Source organism: Ornithodoros turicata, chromosome 9, assembly GCF_037126465.1.
Source record: "Ornithodoros turicata isolate Travis chromosome 9, ASM3712646v1, whole genome shotgun sequence".
NCBI classification, from domain to species: Eukaryota; Metazoa; Arthropoda; class Arachnida; order Ixodida; family Argasidae; genus Ornithodoros; species Ornithodoros turicata.
Genome location: NC_088209.1, coordinates 38,004,534 through 38,031,996, shown reverse-complemented (window position 1 = coordinate 38,031,996; position 27,463 = coordinate 38,004,534). Strand labels below are relative to the sequence as shown.

General features: G+C 46.7%; 2 protein-coding genes across 2 annotated transcripts in view; one reads left to right on the top strand and one right to left on the bottom strand.

Annotated features, from left to right (window-relative positions):
- Positions 1-13,376, top strand: part of LOC135368843 (medium-chain acyl-CoA ligase ACSF2, mitochondrial-like) — a 17,383-nt gene extending 4,007 nt beyond the window's left edge. Inside the window, exons 2-16 of the mRNA XM_064602378.1 lie at positions 2,304-2,487; positions 4,344-4,472; positions 4,539-4,592; positions 4,654-4,772; positions 4,837-4,884; positions 5,382-5,487; positions 5,581-5,673; positions 6,473-6,621; positions 6,688-6,779; positions 7,772-7,845; positions 7,915-8,022; positions 9,177-9,328; positions 9,394-9,535; positions 9,600-9,710; positions 10,824-13,376. Of these exons, the coding sequence (XP_064458448.1) occupies positions 2,304-2,487; positions 4,344-4,472; positions 4,539-4,592; positions 4,654-4,772; positions 4,837-4,884; positions 5,382-5,487; positions 5,581-5,673; positions 6,473-6,621; positions 6,688-6,779; positions 7,772-7,845; positions 7,915-8,022; positions 9,177-9,328; positions 9,394-9,535; positions 9,600-9,710; positions 10,824-10,943 (1,681 nt within the window). The 3' untranslated portion in view covers positions 10,944-13,376. The remainder of the gene's footprint in view (positions 1-2,303; positions 2,488-4,343; positions 4,473-4,538; positions 4,593-4,653; positions 4,773-4,836; positions 4,885-5,381; positions 5,488-5,580; positions 5,674-6,472; positions 6,622-6,687; positions 6,780-7,771; positions 7,846-7,914; positions 8,023-9,176; positions 9,329-9,393; positions 9,536-9,599; positions 9,711-10,823) is intronic.
- Positions 12,294-27,463, bottom strand: LOC135368842 (nose resistant to fluoxetine protein 6-like). The gene is made up of 15 exons (XM_064602377.1): positions 27,047-27,463; positions 20,903-21,123; positions 20,598-20,754; positions 20,344-20,431; positions 20,132-20,235; positions 19,865-20,047; positions 18,875-18,968; positions 18,417-18,509; positions 18,148-18,313; positions 17,986-18,065; positions 16,233-16,355; positions 15,926-16,046; positions 14,624-14,810; positions 13,468-13,610; positions 12,294-13,285 (listed from the first exon to the last, which is right to left on the bottom strand). The coding sequence occupies exons 1-15, from the start codon at positions 27,396-27,398 to the stop codon at positions 12,938-12,940; spliced, it is 2,460 nt and encodes an 819-aa protein (XP_064458447.1). The 5' UTR covers positions 27,399-27,463; the 3' UTR covers positions 12,294-12,937.

Here is a 27,463-nt window from a genome sequence, read left to right as displayed (position 1 = left end):
ATTTCGTATTTCAAACTGTACAGCTGTCACATTTGTTGAGCTCTCTGATTGCATACACTCTGGTGTAGTCTCGAGAGCCGGAACTGCAGAAGTTTTGAATGGTAGATGCTTTAGCGCGTGACGAGGCAGAACATGAGGAAAGTCTAAAGAACGTTCCATGGTGTACTTGAGCGGTGTGTATTACTAGCTCACCACAGTATTACATTTCAGAGCGTTGCTCGACCGTTCTTGACTTCAGAGTCGTGAAGGATTGCCTTTGATTGTAGTCAAGGCAAATCGAAGCGAAAATAACCGTGAACCGCCGTCAGATGTGTCGGGAATGTGTGAATTCCCGAAATTAATACGATTCCACCTTAACTTACACTTTATAAGGAAAGAAAAAAAAATAAAGAAAAGGAGCAAATTGGGGAAGCAATTTCATCTTCGAGTCCCGCAAGTGCTCCCTATTTTAGTACCCTGACCCTAAAAATTTTCCCTCCAACACTGGAAAGAGGGTAAACGATAGATGTAAAAAAAAGAAAAAAAGAAGAAGAAAAAACAGAAACGAAAAGGACGTAAACTTTGCGTAGACTTGCGTGCATTTTGTTCCGAAAGAGGCTGGTGGCCGGTTGTGCACGTATATAGTCCCCAAAAGCACAAAAGTTACCCAGTTTCCACTTTTTAGTCAGAGAGCTTTTACCGTTCGTTTCGTTGCTTATGGTGTGCACGTGGTCTACGAGGACCGGTGGGCAGTTTGGGGAAAAAGGGCACACGAGGCAGCGTGCGAGGTTGGTGAAGGAGCTAGAAGTGATGATGACATGGGATGACGGCATGATGGCATGACGTATCCAAAATTGCCTAAAAGTCTAAATTTTGGCATTCACCAACAGCAATGGCGACCTCTCGAAATACGGTGACACACTAGAACTGGAGTACAGGTTGAGAACTATTTGTGGATTATTTGAATGGCGAAATTGACGCCACTCGGAGCTGTACCTCGATTGATCGGAAATGGAGGGTGTGGGTAGTGCGCCATCACGGCGTGCACGATTGTCTTACACCCAATATACCGATGACGAACGGGGAAAATGATTGTCTTAGCACGTTTGCAGCCCTCGGTGGCATAGCCGGTAATCGTGTCCGCCTGCTGATCTCGAGATCGCAGGTCTCGGGTTCATCCCGAGTTCAAACCAGGCCGAGGACGTGGTGGCAACTTGGCGGAAGGGTACAAGTTGCTCGGGCACGCCGTCTTCCATGATGGACGCTGGATGTGCTGTGCCGTCTGTCGAGATAGCTGCGTACCTTAAAGGACCCTGAGGTGGGCAATGGTCTGTGAAGTTCGCCATCGCGTTCCTTATCGGTTACGGCCACTCGATATCCGAGCTTTGGCCTTTGAAGGTTGTTTGGGTGCGCGCATTTATCTCGAGCACTAATATCGGCGACAGTTCTGGGAAATCTATGAATCTAAAGCCACGAGGCATCAAGTCATGACACATCTGGAGACATCGATACATCACAGCGCAACTGTGATGTCTCGATGTCGTCTCAAACGTCACAGACGTTCAGAGTTTATCGTCTCAGACACGTTATAGGGCGTCGTGACTGTGCAGGTTCTGCATTGTTGAACAGCGGTGGTCTTTGAATTTTGGACTCTTGGACGGGAACACCGTCAGCACGTGCAGAATAATCGCGGTGGTATTCATGTCCCTCTTTATACATGTCCTCTTCGCGAGATAAAGTGCGCGTTCCTCGACCTCTGGTCAGCGATTGGAATCAAAGGTCGGAGATTACAGCTGCGCTACTCGAACGTCAGTATCAGATGTCAAACATGATCGTTAATGCTCCGCATCGGGCAATGTTTTATGGTCTCTCGCTCAGTGAGGAACACTTGGGAAACAATGGACAAAACAAATCTCCTGCGCCTTTTATTTTCCTAGACGAAGGTGTCCCGACCAGAGACGGTCACACGCTACAATACTTGATCAAAATAGATCAACAGAACAGAAAACAGTACGCGGTGATTTCTACTAGGGAAGCCTAATATAAAGCTAATTTTAAGAAAAATAATGTGTTTGGCAACATACTAACCCCACCCCTGTCCTCTCTCCATCTGTCCACGCCTGTACGCCGCTTATAGCCACGCCGCCAGCTTCGCGGCGCTAACAAAGAACAACAACACCAACATCAACCGTTGCTCGTTTTGTACTCCACTCGAGATAAACAGGAAAGCGCACATACAGCGTCTCTTACACGCACAAGTGCTGAGCAAGTTGTCTCAGGGCGACAGATATCTTAAACTTTTCTCTTTATTGATTCTTTTGCAGACAACAGTCGTCATCGTCGAAGAAACTGACGTCAAGCTACTACTTCCAACCGCACGCTTCCGCCCTGTTGGGTGACACTTTCGGCAATGCCATCGACAGGGCGGCTGCACAGTGGGGAGGAGACATAGGTTGGGTCTTTGCCAAGGAAAGCAAGCATATAACCTATGGGCAGTTCAAGAACGATGTAAGCAATCTCCTTTGCCACATAGATACTATATGCCCCGGTCTCTTAACTGTCATAAAGATATATCTCCTCCTCCCACACCTTCGTTCCTCCTTATACTTACTTCCTTCTTTGTACGCTTTTATCTATTCGGCGGCGTTCTAGTCTTTAGGTGAACGTTATATTACTTGTTGTTTGTTGCATTATTATCCGTAAGGGACCTACTAGAGTTTAAAAAGTGCTAGAGAGAGAAAGAGAGAGAGAGAGAAAACATTGGTGCAACATTCGTTGATGTTGCCCTTCCCCATCCTTGACTGGGCTTGAGGAGCTGTGCAGAAGGGAGTCCTCAGATGTCAGTGTCCCCGGTACCAGCGTTGTGATGACAAATACCTAATGAGTGATACCTCGTAACTCATAGAGCTGCTGTCAAAGCAACACGTTGTACCCCTGAAACAAACAAGTGATATAGATGGAGGAATGGAGCGGATGCCGTATTGAGTGCGCTCACGGATTGCTTCGCTTCACTCGCCGTCACCTCATAAGTGAGGCGGAAGGGACGCTTTGAGGCCTCTTCCGTCCAACTATAGGTTCCTATAGGTTCTTCCTATAGGTGCCTATAGGTGCTTCCTGTTGGATATACCGAGTAAAAGGGAAGTGCTCTACCACTTTGAGGAGCCATTAGGCTTCAAGGAAGCACCGACGTTGCTTCGGTGGTGCTCGAGGAGTTTTCTCCCCCGGAAAGCGTTTGGAGCCGATGTAAGTTGCGCAAAGCCGGTCACGTGTACCAGATCGAGCGGAGGGCCGAGTCGAGGGTCATCTATAAGAACACGGCCGTAAGAATCCCGATACTGGTGACGCCAGAAACGGGGTGTTTTTCTTCCGTGCTGCGCGCGCGGAAACCCCCGCGTACGTGAGCAGCCAGTTCGGAGCAATGGGACAGAACCGGCGACATCGATTTAAAAATAATCGGTGGCCCAGTTTGAATGTATATCTCGTATAAAACGTATCGAACTGCTTGCATGAGACGTATAGACAGAAGGCCGTCAGAATTCCAATTTAAATGGTCACCATTACACATTTTGAAACCTTCAAGAATACACTTTCTCAGTACCTAGGTTTGTAAACGTTGAGGTTCATTTTTTGTGATTTCTCATATTGTAGCACATTGCTCTCATTGTACTCACTGTAAATGTCTTGTTGCGTTGAAGTGATTTTTTTCTTTTTTTGCCTTCCCTCCCTCATGTAACGCCCGCAGGGCCTTTGAGGTACAACCATAAATAAATAAATAAATTGCGATTTCAATTAGCTCTAAAAAAGAAAAAGAAAGAAGGAAAACCAAGAAAGTTCACAAGTACTCATTTTCTTTGCTCGATGGATTGTATTCCTCGAAATCAGCAAATTTCAGTCACACATAGGGTTGCCACCTTTCGGAGTGAAAAATACCGGCCGAGGGAGAGGAGGTGGAATAGAGGGAAAGGAGGAAAGGCTCGTGGGAAAGGGAAAGTGGGTGAGGAACGTTCTAGCTGGCTCGACACAACCACGAACAGCTTTACACAACCACTGCTCTTGTACCCTCCGAACACAAGGCGTAATGAATAACAATGAATAATAATAATAATGAATAACTAAGAAAACGACTGGTGACTGCGGAGTTTCGTCTGTGCTCCAGATTTATTCAAGCTGTAGTGGAATGTTGAAGGAAAAATCCCGTAAAAGCCCTTATGAAAGGTCTTGAGCCACAAATACCGGCAAAAGGCTGCCGGTATCATCTTCCTACCGGCAACCGGCAGAGGAAGCAAATAACCGGCCGTGCCGGTATAATACCGGCCTGGTGGCAACCCTAGTCACACATGATGACATTTCGCTTCCTCTAAAAGGTGGAAAAGGCAGCGACCGGTCTGCTGTCAGCAGGGTTCCGGAGAGGCGACTCAGTAGCCATATGGTCTCCAAACACGTATAATTGGATCGTGATGTACGGGGCCCTTGCGAGGGCTGGCATGGTATCGGTGAGTATTTCAGTATAATGTGAGCTCACCTAGTAGTACATCTCACGCAAAAATTTTCTTCTTCAGGCCTGCATACACCCCGCGTACACGGCTGCCGAGTTTGAGACGTGTCTTAAGAAGGTGAGGTATAACGAAGTCCTGCTTGTGAAAAGGTCTCATTTCACGATCGTTCTCCTATCAGGTAGGCTGTGCAGGAATATACATTCCAGAGTCCTACAAGACGATGAAGTACTATGACATTCTAAGCGATATGATACCCGAGCTGAGGGACTCTGCGCCGGGTCAGCTCAATTGCGAGAAGTACGTGTCATTCGATGGAGTCGCCGAATTAGTCGTATAACTGTTCGTTGGGATTTCGTTATAGGTTTCCGTTTCTTCGAAGCGTGCTTGTCGATAGCGAAAAGTCTTTGGGGTAAGTATTAACGTATTGGCATCTGCATAGGTCGTCGTTGTAATCTCGCGTAAGTAATAAGACGCATGCACGTAGGCAATAAGGAAACCTTTGTCTGGAGCTATACATAGCTGCCTTTATCCCATAGCTATACTATGGACACGCATGAGCTCGTTGGGCGCAGAATATGCAGTGTATAATAAAATTCGAATTTATTCGCTAGTTACTGGTGTTAACCTTGATCAGCTTTGCGATTTATTTTTGCTTTTTTTTTGTCGCAGTTCGTCGTTAAGCTATGCACGCAATGAAATTTCACTCTGCGCATGCGTGCACAGACAGACTGCTTCGTTCGCAAGGACGAAATCGGAGGAAACAGCACTGGAAAAGTTGCATTCTTTATAGGGCTTGGTCTTTCTACGTTCCGCCACTGTCGTTTCAAATAATTCGCCTCGAATATTTGTAAAAAAAATAAAAAATAATCAGTTTCTTTTTCTAACAAGCTTTGTTCCTGTTGCCAGAGGCTCCATAAACATTCGGGCCATATTCGAAGGTGGAAACGCGGACATTACACAAGTGGAAGGAGATATCGGCATTGATGATCCTTTGACCATTGTGTTTACTTCGGTAAGAACGACGTGCTTCAGTGTGTTCGTGGAAGGACTTGGAATTATCATCTTGTCAGCGCTTCCACTTTATCTTGTACAAACGTTCCTTTAGGGTACCACGGGGACTCCAAAGGCAGCTATGATCTCGCATCATAGCTTCGTAAACAATGCCTTAGCATACAGCTACAGGAATCCAGTGGATAGGGTAAGTGCAGCGTGGAAAGTATGTGAAAAGTGTAGTCGAAGGCCCGTGAGCATATGTATCATGATGCAGGGTGTGCTTTTATTCAAAAAGCTACGAGAGCATTAGGAAGGTCCACTATATGCAGCCAAGCCGACATTCCACCGAAGAGCATACGTACACTATCATATGGCTGTAGTCTTATAAAATTCGTTAAATTAAAGGTCTTCGAGGAAATGTGAGCTAGAGGAGCTGGAGCCAGTCGGTATTCAAAGTCGCCTAATCTTTTAAAATTCTTGAAGCGAGCAAATATGTTGAAATGTCCATCACCCGATATTTGCAATGCAATTGTGCCGAAACCGACACCGAAAGAAGCGCGTCTCGAGCGCCGGGAGAAGAACGCCCATTTGACGTTGACGGGTCACGCGCTTTGGAGCGATGGAGCCAATTGGACTGCGTGCCGATTGAGGGCCGGGACGAGGTGGTGTTCACCCTGCGCTCCTGATAAGCTTAGTTTCGGTTTGGGCTCATTGGCGTTGTAAAATTTTGCAGATGGATACGTCAAAGTGCGTTCCCGTTTCGGCGTAAAAACACCGCATACAGGATGTTTCACGTAACGTGATGAAATATCGTGCTAAAAATCTACTTGTCCGAACGTTATGGGATCAGCGCTGTTTATCTCGTGGGAGATATTGCGTTGCTTCTGAGCACTTTTATCAAATTTAATTGATGTTATATATGCGAAAGTATGAGCGCTCTTAGTGAATAACAGAGTGACTGTCTCTTTCCCTATTTATTTACTGATTTACTCGTTTATTTAAAGAGGAATTCAATATGCTGCCCACTCCCATTCTTCCACGTCTTTGGAATGATGATAACCCTTGGAGTGGCAACGGTCACCGGTACCAAAGTCATTGTACCAAGCCCTGGTTACGACATCAAAGACATCCTCGAAACGATTGAGAAACACAGGTAAATGGCCTTCATATCTCACGTCGGCGCTTTCTTGACACACCCTTTTGTATACCTCTTCTGTAGGTGCGTAGAAATCTCTGGCGCGCCAACGATGCATTTGGATATTCTGGGTCATCCTGATTTTTACAAGTACGATGTGTCATCGGTGAAGAAGGGTATGTAGTGCACATAGATTGGATATGGATTACTTTTGGCTTCCTTTCTGTTTTGTAAAAGCGGGTAACTCAACACTGCATGAGGCAGCGTTTCATACATCGGCTATCTCTGTTATTGTTTCATATAATCCGGAGGAAACATATGCAGGAAGCATGTGCATTTTGAAGACTGCGGAGTAATTAACTTCTGATAATACTGTCTGTTGTAATGGTGTTATATTCTATATAGCGAAATCCGAAGGAGCCACGGTGGGCTTTACTAGGCAATATACCTCTACCCGAGAACGTGATCATGACGTTGGTGGACAGACTGAAACCGAAACAAATCTGAAGGGGAGGGCTGCGGTTCCACGTATGCGCTCTTGTTCGCTGCCTCCTAATGAAAGAAAAGTTGGACCGAAGGCCGCGTCCCTGTGTGGGACCATCATAAACCCCTAAAGACCATGGCTTTCGGGCGTGACCTTGTTCGCCCCTAGTTTTGAGCGTAGTTCAACTCTACCAAATTGGTGGCGCTGTCGAACGCTATGACGTCATCTGTTTACAAACAGGGAGAGGTCTATTGTTCGCTGCCTCCTATTGAAAGAAAGGTGGACCAGAAGGTCGCGTCTCTTTCAGGAATCATCATAATCCCCTCAATACCGTGGTCTTCTGGTCTTGTTCGCTCCTAGCTTCGAGCGTAGTTCAACTCTACCAAATTGGTGGCGCTGTCGAACGCTATGACGTCATTTGTTTACAAACAGGGAGAGGTCTATGCAAGGAGAACCCATTTCGACACGGCTGCGCGGTGTGCTATCGCTTGTGGTTCAATAGTGACCTCGCAGCCCTGTCGTTGACTTGCCATCGGCTTGCTTCGTCTAGCATTGGACGTTTTGAAATGACGGCACAGTGTCGACGATGCTGTCGCTGAAATTCGTATTACGCAGTCGCAATCTCCTATGATTTTTTTTTTCATTTACCTTTCTACAACGCATACATTGCTCGTTGCCTTGCAGTGGTTATGGGCGGAAACATTTGTCCCACAGACGTCAGGAAGTTCGTCGGAGGGAAGCTGAATGCTGCTGTTACTGTAAGTACGGGGAGGAGTTAATTGACTTCGCTGTAAAATATATATCCTCGAAACATGAAACTCTTAAAGGTTGGTTACGGTGCTACGGAAACAACGACAGCGGCATGTCTAGTTGGAGATACAGATCCCGAAGACAAGAGGCTGACGACAGTAGGCAAGCCGTTGCCGTTTGTAGAAGTAAGAAACCCTGCTTCCTGTAACACACAGGTTTGAAGAACGACACGATACCTGTGGTTAATAATCAGGGCACTTCACGTTTCAGCTTCCTGTTTAGAAAAAGCAAAAGGGAAAACTGCGGCATCTTCCCAAGCAGCACAATGTACTGAAAGTCGAGTGCAATAGGGGGGGATGGGTAGGTGGAAGGCCTTGAACAGACTTGTGAAACTAAAGAACGTTGAGAAGACACATACCGTCCACCCCTATTGCACTCGACTTTCAGTACATTGTGCTCCTTGGGTTTGTGCATTTTGTCAAAGTACGATAGCTGTATATGACTATCTCGCGTTCCTGAACTTCGGGTTCCCGCACACGTTTTGGTGCAACTGTAACCCCTCTTCCACCTCTTTCTCTCTCTCCACAAATGTTACGGACGGACTTTTTTTATTTGTCATCACTAGGAAACAAAGAACAAGAAAAACCGTGGGGCGTGTCCAATAGCTTTCGCTATTGGACATTTCGCTTTTGCACGGCTGTTTGAAGCTATCGCTTTAAAACGTCCAGTTATCACGTGAGCGCGAGATTATGTACCACATTCATGCATGTGTACAGTCTTGTCTGTATTCTTAGGTTCTAGTCTATGCGATATCCCCCCCCCCGCCCCCCCAGGTCATTAAAAAAAAATCAAAAACAATCAGAAGAACCAAACATGTTCCGAGGATTTCGGGCATTTGGGTGTCATGTCTTGTGTTTTGGGCTGCTGTATAACCTAGTAAAGAAGGATAATTATAGTTGACATAATCTAGGGATAGCACAAAAGCCATGAGCCACGAATGCGCAACAAACAAACAACCGAACAAACAAGCAAAGAAACACACACAAAAAGAAAGGAACAAACAAACCGAATTAAACTAATTCAGCAAAAAGCTGACACCAGGATTCGAACTTACACTATTCTTATTTCTCGTTGCTGCCGATTATGCCAGCATATCAGCGTAACTCAGGGGAGAGCCACGGCAATGTTGTGTGATCAGTAACAGCACTTACTTGAAATCATGACGGTCTTGGTTCCAGGTCTACTGTTAACACATAGGCTTTCTTTTCTTCCCGTAGTTCTTTGAACCTCAACTTTTTTTAGTGTATTTTTGCGATACTGTACCTTGCTTGCTCCAAAGGCGAAAATTGCGGACGTTTCGACGGGAAAAGAAACCGCAATCAACGAGCCGGGTGAGGTGTGGATACGAGGACACAACATCTTCTTGGGCTACCACGGTGAAGAAGCCAAAACACGCGAAGTCTTCACAGCAGCCCGTTGGTACAAGACAGGGTCAGTTGCGTCGCGGTGTAAAGTTGAGCGTAATTGCAACACAGGGGTTGCTTGATTTGATGCAGTGATGTTGGCACCATGGACGAAGAAGGCTATGTCACCATAATGGGTCGCTTGAAGGACATGGTTATCAGAGGAGGTGAAAATATCTACCCCATTGAAATAGAAGGAGTTCTGAATGCCCACCCCGACGTTCAAGAGGCTTTGGTAGGTGCCCCCCATGAGATTTGGAAAGTTCGGGGATACGCCACGTTACGTTTTCTCTGCGCAGGTGCTTGGTGTACCCGATAAACGTATGGGTGAGGAACTGTGCGCGTGGATTGTTCCCAAGGAGGGCTCTCAACCTAAGGGTGAAGATCTTCAAGAGTACTGCAAGGGAAAAGTGAGAACACCGTCCTCTCGTGCTTTACGGAGACGTGCATGGGCGTACCGAAAGGAGGGGGGGGGGAGGGGAGCAAGGGGGGTGCCGTGCTCCCCCCTGGAGCTCCAGGAGTGTGAAAATAGTGCGCTCTTTAGTCATAGGTCGTAATGATTATTCTCAGATGTCATGATAGGAACCTCTGAACACCCGCACAGTCCTCAACATCAGCCTCCAGAAAAATGGTGGTATAGGGGGACTGCACGCTTGTCCCCCCTATTGGAAAAAAATCCTGGGAACGGCCACTGAGATGTGCCGTGGGCTTGTGTCTGTAATGTTCCAACTATTTTCTGGGTTTATATGTAGATCTCAACAGAATTTACCCCTAGAGGTTTAGACCACTTAAGGCCGTATTCCTAAACAATCTTCGACTCAGCACTTCGTCTTCCTTCACTCGAGGAGCCATTGGGCTTCAAACAAACATCCGCATTGCCGTGTAGTTATCGAGGAAAGAACGAAGGATTTTCCCCGTTTTGGGGGGTGGGGGTGGGGGGGCATTTCGAGTCAAGGATATTTGAAGAACAAGACCAGGCCCGATGAGCAGGTCACGTGGAGGGTCGAGTCAAGGATCGATTGAGAATACGGCCTTTGGTGTCCTAGCTGTTTACATTAAAATTTGTCCGGCACCGATATGTCCTGAGTAGCTACAAACAAGACCATCCAAAAGTGTGAACCTACGGCCGTATTCTGAGACGACTGGACACCCTGCCTCGACTCCAGAGGGCGGAGGAAAGAAGCGGTCCTCCGCTTGAGGGGACATTGGGTTCCAAGGAAACACCGGCACTTCCGCGTGTAGTAGTCCAGGGCGTTTCGAATGAAGGTAGATAAGCCAAAACCAGTCATGAGGAGCTGCAGAGGAGCGTTGAAGAATGCGACCCCTAGCTCGTGAAACCATAAGGGAATGTACAAAAACAACCTAATCCCTGATGAGTGTCGTGCCTTCTTGTCCTGGATTATGTTTGGCAAGATTTCCTGTGTGCTCGTGAAAAGAAAACACCGGTGAGCCACGAGTTTCCTGTTCTCGACGTGCTTTCCTCTGTTGTGATGCTCACCCTTTGTCTCTGTCTCTTCTTACAGATCAGTCATTTCAAGATACCGAGGTACTTCATTTTCCAGGCAGACTACCCGAAGACAGCAATAGGCAAAGCACAAAAACAGGAGATGCGAGTGTTAGCGGCCAAGAAACTAGGATTATGAAAATTGTATAGGTGACATCGAATTGTAAATTTTGCATACTTGTTCATCCATCCAATACTCCTTCAATATTGTCTATATAACTACTCGAACGATGCAGTGAAAAGAAAAAAAAATGGCGGAGGGCGTCACCGATGCTGTGTCGTAGAACGTCTGTGGTCAGCGGCAATTACCGCCCGAAACCAGCATCAAGTTTCCTCTCACATGCAGCGCTGAGATGATCTCTGCTGTGAAAAGTACAACTCCCCCTTGTTTTGAAGCCATGTAAAACCGTCGTTCAAGGTCGACCGAAATTTTATTTCTTTAAATACAATGGAAAATTTGGGAAGCATTAAACTACGTTAGTTTTTTTTATGTTATTCTTAAAAAATTCTTATACTTTTAATGCACTTGCGGTATAGAAAGAAGTGAGCTGCTGTCCTAATCACTGCAGGACACGTTTCTGGAGGGATTAATCTGTGTGGAACACCTTTCCTCCAGGTTGCGCCCAGGCGAAAGATGCAGACACACTGCTCCCCGCCATGACACTTTTGTATGACCATGATAGCTCCATCCTCTTCTTCCTCATTCATTGGCCTTGAAGATGAAGCAGATAACTGCCGCTGCTGCACGTGCTTCTCAAGCCGGTGACTCGAGAAAGATTGCACTTCGTCCCCCGAAAAGTTTTATTCAATTCCTCGCACTGATTTTTTCTCGAGCGAAAGCCTCGGTCAACCTTGAACCACTGCGTTGCACTCCTGGAATGCCATGTGCGGTCGCTACACCCATATCTATGCTTGCGACACACTTGTCTTCCCTATGCCTTGCCTCCACACATGCCTTCCACCTCGATGCTCTATGGACGTTGTCGCGCGCGCGAAAGAACTTAACCAAAATAGTTTACAAGGGGAGACCGTGCAGTCCATTGCGCTACATAGCACCACAAATCGGGAGAGTTACTTGGGGGGCGTCGTCTGCTTGCAATGCACGCGCCGCCCTCCGCCTCCCCTAAGAGTCGACTTTGGTAAAGTTCCTTCGACACCGCGCGACAGGAGATCGTTCGCCACGAGCTTAGATTGCAGACAAGTGTGTCGCGAGCAGTAACGTTATAAGGCTGGTATTCTGTAACTTGATGTTCTTGTAAACAACAATTAAATCACGATGATGATGGTGTGAGGGGTATTGTCCGCTCTTGGAGCTGAACGCTGTCACATTGCCGTTTCCTTATAGTATATGAGGTGATGATAATTGTGCTAAAAGAGCGTGCTTATAAACGAAAACCGTACGAGAAATGGCATTCTGTGTGGCAGAAATGACCAGTGAAAGAAACACGCCGTCAGGGGAGCTTGTTGGGCGTCGTATCACCACGGACAGTACAGCATAAATTACTTTTATTCCATCAAGTAGGAACAGGAAAAGTACAAACATTCACGGGATTTTCTCTTCCCAGACGAAGAACAATGTTGCAGTACGTGATACTGCTGTAATCCTCAATGTACAATTAATGTACAAGACGTTGACACGGCAGTCTCGTCACTGCACAGTTTACTGCGGACTATATTTACAGAAAGTTTATACACGGCAACCTTTGCGATGACTCTGCCGGTTGTGAATACGCTATTCGTGTGACTTTTGTGACTTGCGACTTCTTTCTTTTTTTGGCGATCAACGTTTTGGCATATACGTTGCTGTCTAGTAGTCTGACAGCTTTCCACGAGCTAAAAAACTAGCAGATGTGCAATTCACGTGACTTTCGTTTGTGAACCTTTCTATAGTATACCCGACGCAGATGTAGCAGGACTATAAGGGGCTGATCCATGATTTTTGTGGCGGGGGAGTCAGGTAGGGGATAGCCTGCTACATACACAACCTGAGGTCTATCGAATCGCTCGATGGCGACAGAGTGGGAGTGAATTAAGCCATGCGGACCCCTTTCCCCGAGATCCGCCCCTGAGAACCATAGCCTGCTATGGCAATCGTCTAACCGAAGCACGCGGTTATACTAGGTTACCATATAGTTATACGTGACAGCACACCGTATCCTTCTCATCATCATCATAGTCCTTAACATCTGCCTTGCAATTACTCTTGACGTTGTCAGCACTGTGCGAGATGTAGCGAAATACGCCCAGGGAGAGGCCATTTTTGGCGTCCTTAGTGGGAGTGCCAGCGATAGCTAAGACCTTCTCTTTGTCCGGCTTCGCTTGAGCACTATCGGCAAAGCTAAACTGGTTGGGACGCTCTATTTCTGGGAAGAGTTTTTGCAACGTGACCTTCACCACATTGCTCACGGGGCATTCACAGACCAGGAAGAAGATGTAGGATACCAGGGCCGTTATTACGGTGTGGCTGAAGAAGTCATTCACCTACAAGGAGTTGTAAAATAGTAATGTTACACGGGTAATACAGAACCACATATCTGTTGTGTATACATTAAAAAAATCGCTTTAAAATTTTTCTTTTTGTTTTCTTGTGCCTTGCCAGCTTTCTTCATGTCGTGTCTGGTATTTATTGTAAGATGGTCACGTTTTTGTAACAAACTACTTACCATAATCCAGTGGTCCACGTAGATGTTTTGCCTTGCAGTGAGGATCTTATATGCAACCACAAGGATGTGAAACATGTATCCAGCGAAGCACAGTCTGCTTAAGGGAACCCAGAACGGGTGGCTTAAAAAGCCGTTCACCCATTCTAGAAACAAAGAAATGAGATAACGTTGTGGCGTATCGCTCGTAATAGAAAGACAACCTGCTAGGGGAGCACTAAATATTTACAGATGACACATTCGCTGTTATTGCATTTATGCTACAGTATACAGTCAACCCTCGATTTATGAACCCTCGATTTGTGAATTCCTTCGTTTATGAACACGAGCACGGGGAACCAAACTTTTTACATTCATTTTTCCCTCGTTTTATGAACCTCGATATTCGAATGGAATTTCTGGGAACGAACTAGGAGTTACCCAGCGTTTTTGCCTTCAATTTATGAACGGATCGTTCCGAGGTCAACAGGAACCTTCAAAGGGATTATTCCGTGATCTTATGAATGACGCCTGAACGGACAAAACGTTTTCCAGGTATTGCCCCTCGGTTCTTAACCCCTCCAAATCTGAACAACAAACGGGTTTTCCGGGGTCGCACAAGGTGCGACCAAGTGTTCCTGACCTCAGTTGATGAATAAGGTGGTCGCTGTCACCCGGAGATTAATAAACGGAGGTTAAAAATCCCGGAGGAAATCCGAGACCAGTCCAGTGCGAATGTGGAGACATCTCTTCTTTCCAAGATTGACACGGCGGAAGGCATGGTCCAAAGCAAAATTAAACAATTTAGTATTGCATAATAAACAGAGTATGAATGCGCTAACGTCTGTTCTTTGTGAGATTGATACAGCAGAAGGCATGGTCAAAAGCAAAATTACACAATATATGGCATTATAAACACAATCCCAACTCGGAAATACTGTTCCATTTGATCGATGGTACTCAGTTAACGGAATTTTCGATTTATGAATCCATCGATTTATGAACGATTTTTCGGGGAACCGAGGGTGTTCATAAATCGAGGGTTGACTGTAGTCTATTGACACTATATTATCTCTATTCTAAAGTACCAAGAAATCAATTAAAGACAGACTCTAATTTGCACTCGACAAGAGGTTGACTTCACATTAAAAAGAGGCGAACTGTGAGGTGAGTTTCTTACTTGACTGCCTGGTTCCGCAGACGAAGACGACCCATACTAGACACAAGCCCCAGAGTATCCGGTAGCCGGCGGTGTGCATGGAACTTCCGAGGTTAGTGTAAGACCCTCCAATATTCCACGGGTAGACTGCGTAGAGACAACCCAGACCTCCTACCCAAGCAGCAACCCATCCAGTGTAGTACAGTTTCTGCAGGAAATATTTCATGAGGTTAAATGAACGGTGAAAACCCAGGCCTCCACAATTTTTCTGTTTATTTTTTTACTGCGGCGTATTATGACACAAGTATCCCACAGTATCCCTTAAATAAATAAATAAGAAAAGGGCTGTTTATACTCCGACGTAACGTCGACGTGCGAACGCGCGCAACGAGGTTCACTGCCGTCGGAGTGTTAGTATTGTTTGTTTGTTTGTTATGGGTAGAGAGAGGTCAGTCTAGGAAACTGTCGTTGCACGACAGCATTCGCCGGCAAGCGCTGTGCGTGTGCTTCGCGAGGAGAAGAAAAATATAAAAAAATGGCGGTATCCAGAGAACACGTACACGTGCAAGTATGCACAGATTACACAGGTGTTGCTATGGCCACGCATGTGCTCTAGCAAACAAACATCGCGTGGTTGACGATGAAATATAATCAGCACATCAAAGCCAGTGCAGCATGCCGTAAACGTCCGATCGCGCAGGGCGACGCTGCACAAGCTACGTCGTCTGCCGTTGGAGTATAAACAGCCCCTAACATGCTCTAAAAGGACGGTGATCGTAGATAACATGTAGCGCGCATGCGCGAGGAAACCCTTCCTTTCCTTGAAAGAGACCGTAAGTGAGTGAGCGATGCTGACGTCATTGCGTGACGTGGAGAGGCCCCCGCAAGCGGCGCCGCGCCATATTCGCAGCAGTCGAAATTTCTGTCGGAAAATATACTTCGCAACTGCTAGCTACGGTGACGCTACACCAGAGAGACAGTCTGGTTACGCAACTCCAGGAGATCAGGCCGGGCTCAATCCAATCGACTCTTCTTCGGGACCTTTTTTCTTCTAAATTTAACTGCGCAGTGACAACGTACAGCGTAAAGATTTTTCATGGTGGGTCCTGATGGACTGCATGACGAAAGAAGCATAGTTTCGAGCAGCGCTAAATGATCAATGACCAATGACAAATCAATGGCAAAAATAATCGCATGGCGTAGCTGGAGCCCGCGTAGAAGACGAAGTGATAAAGGGGACACCAGTGTCCCAGCGTCCAACAGAGGGATAAGGTATTTGTACTCGATTGCACGAAAGTGATAGGTGTAATATGCCATACGTACCCTGCCTATTCTGTAGTTGGGGTAGGTCAGGATGAAATAAGCAGCGAGGATGCCCAGCGTGAAAGGAGCGATATGGGTGATAGGCTTGTGGTAAAGTTCCTTGAAAGCAATTAGCGTCTTGCTGGAAAGATTCACATTGAAGACACGTACTTAGCCATTAATCGAATCGCACGAATAATTGAACAAAGAACAAGTTGCCGCTCAGTGCCTTCCATGCTGAGGGCAAGAGATATGCACTATAAATTCAACGACACTTATTCCACGCGCGACGTATTAGTTAGCACAATGCAAAACGTTTGCTACTTACTCAACACCCCTTGCACTGGTGAACGCGAGAGGTCCGTACTCGTTGACATACGATATGGCACCCAGAGCGATGGAACATACGAGGACTATTATGCCCAGGAGTGGTACTCCATATTTTGGCTTCCTGGAACGTTAGTGCAAAAAATCAGTTCAATCTGAAATCAAGCTCTTGTTGTGACGTAGAAAAGTTATCGCAAACAAAGAAGTAGTGCTGAATATCCCGTGTCCCATCCAATCGAAGCTCCTGGATAGTTTCTTTCGCCACTGGACATGGCCTCTTGTCTTAACCGGTGCCATATGTGATAGTGTCAATGCTGGAGCGGTAAATTTGGTCGCAACACCCATATCGGACGTCCCTGCTTTTACCCCTCGGATGTCCCTCTTGCGATCGATGGCTCCATTTACTAGGAGCTGGCAACCCATGAATGCGAAGTAGCAGGCCTTATTTGTACACATCATTGGCACTTCTCAAAGCTGCCCTCTCCCGTTAGTCACTCATTTTACTTTCTCAGCAACGCTCTAGTGCGGTAGAGAGGAAATCCCAAACACGAGAGCTTCGTCCCTGAACCACACTCTCGTCCCGTTTAGATCATCATTAAAGTATCCGGAGACAGATTCGCTGGTCTTTACCCGTCTGGAACGTGTGCACGCGCTCGCCCACATCCGCCGCCGGAGAAAATGGGCGCGTTAAGTATGCCCCCTGGCGACCTTTGCCGGGTTCTGATGGGAACGTATACCCTTATATAGTCCCTCCCAGTTAATGGTGTTTGTGAGGCTCTACGAAAGCTGGACACCCCGCACGCGCACCACTGCTTGAGTATCCTTCTGTGGTTTGCTTTCTGTAAAACAAGTCACCCAGCAATCCCGCCAAACGCCATCTCTATGGCCAAACAGTAAAATGAGTCACGGACCGGAAGTCGTATACCGCTTCACCTTGGCATGAGACGAGCGGCGCGTAGGGTGCACCCGGGAACGCGCACCGGAAGTTGCTTTGGTGTTTTAAGTGATCCCCGGAGCACCAACTTAACGCTTCCAATGACAGCCCTCCTGTGTTCGTAGTATGGCTTCGAATGCAACTGATGGTGCCTTTTCTTCAACTGTCATCTGTTGCAATCGTTTTCCCTTTTACCGCCACACCAGTTGATCTGGCTACTGCGGTACTTTCCGCGTTTCAGAGCCTTTAGTTTGTAGCACGACCATGTCAGGCGCACCCCTTCTATGCGCCGCATTTTTGGAAGGTAGCGGTGGCGCTTCTGATCGTCCCAGTTATTGCTTCCTCAACTTCTACAATACTTTGTACTTCAGCATACCTTAGTATTTCTGTACAAGCGGTGGACGTTCCACAGATGTTTCATTCTGAGGTTGATTATCATCATCATTCTACGCGTTTTCATATGGGCTATCGCTGTCGTCTGCTACGGTAGTCGTACACACGCTTCTGCGCGTTCAGAATCCAAATTTCCATCGTCCAATCGTGTTGTGCCGATCAGTATAGCCCCTGGCGGATCGTGGCGCTCCTGGCGGCTCCCCATAAGGTTTTCTGATTGTGACGTGGTCGTTATAATCTATTAGGTAGTGATTTGTAGCAGACGACGCGCCGCTCCGTGACGCGGGTGTTGGCTTCGTCTGCGTCGCGGAGCGGCGCGTCGTCTGCTACAAGTTTAACTAAGGTCTCTGGAACTTAGGAAAGTGCCACAGTCTTTACTTTAGGGCACCTAGCCCTCAGTTTGTCACCGTATAGATGCTGCACTTACTTTGCCATGAAGAATACGAAAAGGATCATAATGAGGAACAGCTGGTAGTCCGTCCCGAGGTACCAGAGATGGGGCATGCACTGCGTAGCAAGGAAAAACATCTCTCGCTATACATCGATACTTTTTCTCACGTCACCGCCGACAGCTATCTGTCCTCCTTACCATTTCCAGTGCTGGCCTGTAGTTAGTTGTCTGCAGCAGGACGTCCCACCAGTTCTTGTCGCAGTTTCTCAACATGAACCACAGCCACTCGTCAGCGATGGGTCCTCTCGGAATTAATGGATAGACGTAACAGAATCCGACGAACCCCAAAGCAGGAATCGTTAACCTATGATGTAAAAAAAGGGAGATATTTGCATAGTTACGTTCTATTCACCTTGTGCAGCAAATATGTCACGTCTACAAGGAAAACACGTTATGGCTTCTCTTACCTGATGTATCTCACTATGATGGAAACGGGCACCAGTTTGAAAATAGATGCGCTTCTGTGCATGACGATCACCCCGTACGATGTCAAGAAGCCACTGAAATGTCAAGTTAATTTTGACTGTAACGGGTTTTTCATACATAGTGATCAAAAGGGTGTTTTTTGTACATCATTTTTTTTAGGTGCCTTAGATTTTTTAGTAAAAATATACAAGAGCCCCAAGTATGCCCAAGTATCCTTCTTGGCCGGTCGCATCATTATTCGACGGCTAATTAACTAAAATCCGATAACTAACTTATTCATGAATGAGTTTTAGGAAAAACTCAGATGGCACGATTAAAGACTGTGGCGAAAATGTGTGGCAAAAATAAAATAAATAAATAAATAAAAAAAGCGAAGAAAAAAAAAAAGAAGACACCCTGTCCTGTTGTTCGTACTACATTTGAATTATGCAGGACTTGCCTCATGAAGAAGAAGGTTTCGACTGCTAAGAATCCGTTCATAATCAAAACGAAGACGAAGTCATGCAAGTATTCCAAGTACGCCTCTCCACGACCTGAAGGAAGAAAAAGGAAAAAGTCGAAATGGGCGTCATAGTACACGCAGAGGAAACGGTATGTGGTTACATAAGCGGATCTGCGCGGATGACCACGTGACATCCTCATTTGGGGCTATAGAAACGAAACGTTTTCAAATCCGCGCGGATCTGTTAGACTCTCTGTCGACGTCCTCTGGATCGAGCCGCGATTGAGAGAGTACTTAATCGAATTCAGATACGTATTCACGTGTGTCATTCATTGTGCTGCTGTGCCTTTAGCTGCTATTAGACCGTTTATTCACATGACGTCATCCGCAAGAGAGCGCCGCTGTCGCTAGCAGATTTACCGCCATAATGTAGGTTCGTATGGATCGACTGTCCATGCCTTCACGCACTTGGCATTCACAGTACATTTGGCGTTTCAGATTTACTGTATTGTGTGTGAATATTATCTGTACCACAATCCAAGTAACTTCCATGATTCAAACGTTAATGGTCCGCCGGCTTTTATTTTATTTCACTTCTTTATTCCTTTTTTTAGGGAATAGCAATCCGCCGTGCTACCTGGCTGACCTTTCCCCTTTTATCCTTCTTTTTTTCTTTTTTTTTACAATAACCCCCCCCCCCCCCTCTAAAAAGCACATGACAGTGAACGAAAACCAGAATCACACTTCCACGGACCTACATACATAATGGCGGCAATTTCGCCTTTTCGCAGCGAGTGCCCTCTGGAGGGATGACGTCAGTGAACAATCCCTATTGGACAGTTCTGGATGACCTGATGTCCGTAAACAATTTGTTTGCTCACATGTAAAAGGGTTTCTTATACGTAGCTTTTGCGTAGTGCATGTGCGGATAAGGACGCTGTCAATCAACGCCCATTTCTAAACAACAACCTTTAAACATATACGCACCGACACTTTGAGGTTCCACAGCTGAGTAGGTGTGTCCGATGACGACCCAGAGAAAGCTGAACACTCGCATCCCATGCAGGCAACGGAGTCGATGCTGGTCACTGTTCTTCACAACTTTTGTATTCATTAAGATTCTGGTGTTTCGTATTCCGGAAAAACCCAGAAGCAGTTGCACAATGAAGGCTGCAGCGAAGAGAGCTCGCGCTTAATTTTATATCAACCGCAACACTTTCTATACGGAACAATCTTGGCGTTACAGGTGCTTACGTCGCTTCTCCATGCGGACGGGTGCCTTTTTCTCTCGGTGCTTCAGATAGAGCTCTAACACTGACGCTGTTCCGATGAGGAGGCACGACGAGCCTATCAAGAAGCTGAACAGATATGGGGAGTAGGTTAGAACATGGCCTCAGAATTCAATAACTGTCTGTTTGAGCATCGGTAAGTCTTTTCCAATTTAATCTCAAGATAGCTATACTCACAACATAACAATCTGAATGGTGGTTAGCTGTATCGGTCCGTCGACACTGCATCCGCGCACTGTGGTGTCGATGCCGTATTTTTTTGTTACTGAAACAAAAAAATCAAGGATAATAAACATACGCACGCTGATTTTAGTGTGTAATAGTCCGTTTACGGCGCTCTTCGTACTATAGCACGTATTACATTTTACATTGCATACGTGTTATATAACACTCCGTCGTTTCATGTGTCGCGAGCTTGGATTTGGGCTTACATTTCTCAGCCATATATTTGAGGTCCTTTCCTTGGCAAGTCGACGGAATGCATGCGCCGAAACGCATTCCTCCAAAGGCATCTATCGCATGTTCCGGAGCACTTTCAGCGAGACTGTTGAACATCAGCGTAATGTTGCCCAGGTTTCTCAGGTGGTGCTGCAGGTAACGAACAGGGATTAAAGTTCGGTTGCACATCTCTTTCTTCATTGAGAACGGTAATTCTAAGTGAATCTCAAGAAATCAGTTATTTTTTTAATGTATCGCGTCAGGTGGAAGACCAGCACAGCACCGACCAGCGTCTTACCCTGAGCAAGGGATGCTCTTTCATGAACCGTTCCAGGAGTTCCAGTCCTTCCCCATCAATGCCGGAAGGCTTGAAGTAAAGCGAGCAATATCGTCCACGAAAGTCTTCCACTCCAGGGTCCTCAGCTGGGACGCGAATGCTTCGACACTCGTCATAGGCGCCTAGACTTCCAACTGTTCCCTCCATTATGCCAGGGGGCGGACGCCCCATAGAGTCGATGACTGAAAACATAAAGGAGGCTCTGTTACCCACTTGGTGAAGGACGCAGTGCAACAGTCCTCCCAACAACTACTACATTCTAAGAAAAAAGGGTGTGAAAAGGTGTTAACTTCTACAGTTACTACCTAGGTCAACACAGCGTCTGATAAAGGGCGTAAAAGGGTGGTTAAAGCAATTATATATCCAAATTGCTACAAAAAGGCGTACGCCTCCCACGCTCACCGAATCAGAAGCGGTAACCCTATCATTCGAAGGTATAGCAGGTAGAACTTTGCAGCCTTTTAGGCACAACATATGCGCCAACTGTTACCTCCCAGAAGGTGTAACTGCTCCACCCTTTTTTCTGAGAGTGTTTGTTTGTTTGTTTGTTTGTTTAGGAGGAGAAGAGAGGTAGGCCATGCTCAGCAGTACATGAATGACGATGGTATGAGGTGATTCACCGCAACAATTGCGGTGCCGTACCACAGTGCATGTGGTTTAATGTATGAGTGGGGTGACGATGAAAAAGATGAGGCGTACACGCTCGCACGCACACATGACACACCAGAGGCTACCTCCTTGGGTAGTTCTAGGCAAGCTTATGCTTGTCCCATCCTACAGTTGGCAATACGAGGTAGTTCTCTTGCTTGATGACAATACACAAATGAGATATCACAAACGCGGGTGCGTCCGTAACTGCGATGGGAATAGTAGTTCATCCGGTCGACTGCCGGAGATGTAGTGCTGTGAAGATCACATCTCCGCATTCATGGCAAAAGCTCTGAGGTCAGAGGAGTTCAAGCATGCTAGTATAGACGTGAAGAACAAGTAGAATGAGTGCAGGCGTTGACGGTACTGCGCATGGTTAGAGCAAGGACCCAAGATTGTGGCAAGGCTGAGCGGCTTGTTGTTTATATGCGTCAGTTGGGACTGGAGCATTGTTCACTCCGAACTTTATAGAGGGCAGTCGGTAAGGACGTGTCCTCCAAAATTTGGTCACTTCACCTCCATTTTGGATCACCTTATTAGCACTTACTACCCATATGATTCTGTACCAGATTGAATTAGTGCACCCTGAGTTTTCAATATCTTCTTTCCTGCAAGGAAGAACCTTACACTTAACGCTAGGTAATGACGTCATCTTACGTAATGGCCAACAACACACCGCCCCAGTACCGCGTATTTTTGAAGGTTATAAGGCGAAGTCCTTTTTTCTTTCCTGTTCATGGGGATATAGGAAAATGCCTCCTTGCCGCGTATTATTTCGAGGAAATTGCTTTCCTCCTACGACCACGGGCATGTCGTAATCTCTAAATACTTACGTATCGGCGAAGTGGGGCAATATTAGAGAAGGTCGGGTGGGGTGATAGAAATACTGTAAATAATCAACTGCATATTTTTCTTTGCCGTACAAATAGACTGACACCCGTTACGTACAGATCTACTCCAGTTACCTCCGCCATCATCACCATTATACCATAAAACCCCATAACATCCAACAATCCATAAGCGCCATAACAATCCGTTAAGCTAAATGATTTAGCAAATCGTGACACTATTGTGTTCAGAGTTATACTAGAGCACAGAATAAGAATTGTAGATGGTATTGGACTTCGCTCGCTTTTTGAGGATGGGCACCGCGAAGGCAGGACATAAACGATTTCTTAACTCTCTTCTATAATTCTCTCTTCTGGTAATTATCATATGATCATATTGTAAAGTCGATTCGGTTTGGTCAGGTAGGGCTTGGGCGATGCCAATACATGGTGGGCTTGGACCACTGCTTGACCCCCTCCGAGCCAGTCCTCAGTGGCGCTTAGCGCATGATGTCTTGCTGCTGCGTGATCGTTTTTCGGGCTTTGGTTTTGCGTCACCCGGCTGTCCCTTTTGCGAGTTCAGGGAGACAGCAGAACATGCGTTTAGTTTAGGTTTGTTCCCGGGTGCCCTGTGGCATTGTGATGCAGGCCTCTATAGCCTGACGGCGTTGAGTGGAGCACCATTCGTGGTCTCTGCCTCCTCCCTATCTCGCAGCGGGATAGGCGGCATATTGTGCTCTTAATTGGCAGTGGAAGTAAATTACCAGGTGTGGATTGCTCGCTGTTGACGAGTGCACGGAGAGCCGTTGCAGGGAGCAGGCGGTACTTGGAGAAGATAAGTTCCAGCGCCGCTGGATGACCTCTGACATTCTCTTTCGGGTGAACAATGGCAAGGTCCATGTTAACCTACGAGGTGTCCCCATCCCTTGTGTTGCTATCCCACTTGCAGCTTTCCACTGTCATGGACTGTTGCACGGCGAAGCTGACACGTATAGCAATTTCTGAACAATATCTTAGTCGCTGGGCGAGAGTTGGTATTCAGAATGTGTTTGAAGTCTGTTTGAGATGCTACAGGAAGCCGGTCCCTGAGGTCGGCCTTCCATTTTGATGCCAGTACACTCGTGGGGCTTGCAAGAACGTTTAGGAAGTCCCTCTGTGCCGTGCTCAGTAGCCTTGCCAGTGCTCTACGCATGAGTAACGTTTAGTACAGCAGCGCGCCCCCAAGAAGCACTATCGAAAGCCTCGTTGAAATCTCTGCGAACAACACTGAGGAATCTCCTTAACGTTCGTTCAAGCGGACCCTTCTGATGTCATGTTTGAAGCGAGGCGAATGCAAGAAATAGATTGGTCGATGTCGGTTTGACCGCTGACACTCTGCTGTTACGATTATCTAATCAGTTACAGACAGTTCGTGTGCTTCACGAGAAAACGACGACGTCAACGCGTTTGTACCCCGTAACCATCTGCGCCTGGAACGAGCGAAGACAATGACTGGCGGGTTTGACAATGACTGTGAGAACCAGATAAGGGGTAACCGATAAGCAATCTTCCCACAAGCGGCGCAACTTTCAAATTGCTGCGTTCTGGCGCTGCGGTGATGTATGTATGGTACTGCGTGACCTGTCGTCACCATTGCATTTGCGCGGATCTCAGTACATTGCCAACGCATACGATTTGGTGCAGTGCACACAGGAGGGAAATGAATGGCCCGGCTTCGTTTTCACACGTTACACTAGGTGAGTATTTTCATTATTATTTTTTTAATGTGATGTGGGCAAGCTTCCGCTTGTCTCATCCTACAGTTGCCCAAGGGAAGCTTGGGAAGCAGCACAATGTACTGAAAGTCGAGTGCAATAAGGGTGGACGGTATGTGTCTTATCACTGTTCTTTAGTTTCACGAGTGTGTTCAATGTCTTCCACGTACCCGTCCACCCCTATTGCACTCGACTTTCAGTACATTGTGCTGCTTGAGTTAGGTGGCAATACGAGTGTTTGTGCAGCCCGTCGACCATGTGATAGTTGTGCACGTGGCAGTACCGGATTTAGGGGAGGTCAGACGGGCACTTGCCCCGGGGCCCCCACCAGTAAAGGCCTTGTCCAAGGGAAATCTGTTTTGCATGCCTGAACCGCATTCCCTGGTATGGAAAACTTGGTAAAAATCTGTCCCCCGTCCACGCATATCGACCCCGAATAACACGTTGGATAAACATAGAATACACGAGGGAGCCCCGACAGCACAGTGCCCCGGGGCCCCCACCACCGTAAATCCGGCACTGGCGCGTGGTGCCAAAAAGTTGTGCCGTTGTGCACGTGGTGCCAAAGCGTCTTGAAGCGGTTCATCGTCATGGAAGGGACGCGCGCGAGCTTTTCAGACGCGTCATGTCTCTTTTATACACTTTATCTTTGTTAGCTCACGTCCATGTGCGTTTCATACTCCGGTCCCGCACGCTACAAGAACGACAGCTTTATTTTATGATTTTGATTGGAGAGTTTCATTGCCAGGGGCGATACCCTGCCCCATTGCTGGTGGTGATGTGGAATAATGGGTCCAGCTGATTGAGGGGTCCGGAAAGTGCGGCCCCGGAAGGTTGGTAATTAGGGAAATGAAGAGGAATGTGCTGTATGTCTTCCAGATCGCCGTTGTAATAGTATCTGGGAGAGTCAACTTGTCTCACGCGGTAACGCCACTGAGCTGTGAAAGCCAAATTAAATCGCATTCGACGAATTAATGCGGTGTCTTGATAGGGGGAGTCGGGAAGCCAGGGTGCGTCTCCGATGTGCGAGAGCTACTTCCACGGCGCTGTCACATTCTTCATTTCGGATTGAACAAGATTACAGGGTAGCATTGGTATAGTTACGCGTTTCGTTTGAGCTATGGACGGTCTTGTGAATGACCTGCGGAATACGAAGGGCTTTTGTCACCGATCATTTTCTTCGACGTAAACGGTAAGAGTTGTCAGCCAAAGTCAAGTGGCTTGCTGCTCTTTAAAAAATAAATCAATGGTGAGTGAATAAAAGAAAAATAAATGATTATTTTCGTTCCATCTGCTTTAGTATGTGAAATCTCCAGCCCGTCGAATGGAAAGATATACCTGTTGGCAGCTCATTACTGCTTGATACTTGGGGTATTTCAAAGTGCGCCAGAAATCTCCGGCACACTGTGCTCTCCCACATTGGACAAGGGCGCTGCCGACCCAGCTAAGGGGGCTTGCTATTTCTTTTATTTATTTTGGCACTGTTTCCGTTTTTACCTTTTCCCCGGAGTTTTAGTATCGCTGGTCAATCCACCTCTTTATCGATGGTGGTTCACATTGGGGATTCTTTTCGACGAAGGCTCGATGTAGCATGTAGCTCGATGTAAATGCTGCTATACATATATCAGCATTTAGGCATCCCCCGAGTTTTCACATTTCTCTGGTCCGTTCCATTTGTACCATTCGCACGCTTGTGGTCGTGGAGGTATTACCCAGCAAAGAGGGAATTGTCACGAAGAGTAGAGAGGATCGCATATATACTTCTCCATTACGCGCACTACCAACCTTTCATATTCACGCTCTCAGCGTCTCAAAATCGGCTGGACTCTCGCCCTCTCTGCTATGTCAAAAACTGTTCGGTGGCCAGATCCAGCTCGCCAGTGCTCTGCTCTGAGAGCATTTATAAAGTTCTTGGAAACCGTACACTCTTAAACAAAGCTTCATCACCCCTCATTTTTAATACTGTAGGACCTTTGTCCTCATCGTGAGGTGTATCATTGTTCTGTTTCACCAGATTACCTCCAGCAATGGGGGTAGAGTATGGCCCCTGGCGATGAAAGTCCTCATCACCATTCCGATAAAGTTGTCGTTGTTGCCCGCGGAGACTATGCGGTGATGCATCACCGTATAATCCTCGCGATGCGCTGGACGTTATACGTCAGGCCATTCACCGGCGCATTATCACACAGCGGCGGTTAATGCGCCATAATGGTTAACGGCACATTATCATCGTCTATTCACCATTTGTGAAGTCCTACGCCCTATTTCCAAAGCAATTGATATTGAGAAATATAAAAAAAACAGCCGTTATGTGTTCCTGTTATCTGTTGATTTCATTTCCTTCTCTTTCGATGTTTCTTTGGAGGGGGGGGGGGGGGGTCACGATCGAATTAAATCCACGCTCGTACATGGCTGGATCTCCTTTCCAAACGTTGCAGTTCAATCGATAAACTTTTCTTCTTCTTCCTCTATCACATCACATCACTCTTCGTTTCTTCATAAACGAAATGCCATTTAGTGTTGTAAGGAACACTTTGATTACTAATATTTTCACGAGAGTGGGGAAACATCACGATCTCAATCGATCAATCAATATCAATCCCTCAATAACAATGGACCTCAATCAATCAGTATCATTGTATCACAGTGCACTTATGGAATCCCCCTGACATTAGAGAGCTTTAGCTGGCCGTTGATAACGTGAGGCTTGCGTCAAACCGTATCAACCGGATCCAATCAGTGGATAAGATTCTGAGTCACGCGCGACTACGATTGGTTCCGATAGACACGATAATCTTATCAGCGGTATACTAAAACTCACTAATACAGTCTACTACGTCTTGACGACGTGTTTAGTAAGGCGAGACGCAACTTACATTTTAGCGCCCAGAAGTCGAGACGCCGGACACCGGCCCCAATCTTGGACCAACTCCGCATACATTCCGTGGGGATGTTCTCGTCGTAGGCGAGTTCTTGCACGTACGGAAGCAACAACTTGGCCACTTTTTCGAACACCTCGTCCAGAAGGTTCCTCAAGGACGGCGGGCGCTCTGTCACTTCAGCGTCGGTCACATAACTTTCCACTGCTCTAATAATCCTGGTCCGCAAAACTCCTTCAAATTCTGGCTCCTTCGTTGAAGCATTCAACCCTGTCCGTCCGCACGTTCCACTAATGAACACCAGACATAACACCAGTTTTGTGCAGGGCCACGACGCGGACGGTGCCATGTTCGTGCCCAAGTTCTGCGGTCTGGGCAAATGAACCGGGCGTCGGACTGCAAGGTCTTTTTGTA

What these genes read in the sequence shown, in the direction of transcription:
- LOC135368842 (XM_064602377.1), bottom strand. Translation starts at nt 27,398, where the DNA reads ATGGCACCGTCCGCGTCGTGGCCCTGCACAAAACTGGTGTTATGTCTG. An exon ending in TGTGGAACCTCAAAGTGTCG is followed by an intron (nt 18,969 to 19,864) that starts GTGCGTATATGT and finishes TTCTTCCTTCAG; the next exon opens with GTCGTGGAGAGGCGTACTTG. An exon ending in CTGCGGAACCAGGCAGTCAA is followed by an intron (nt 13,611 to 14,623) that starts GTAAGAAACTCA and finishes CTTTGTTTCTAG; the next exon opens with AATGGGTGAACGGCTTTTTA.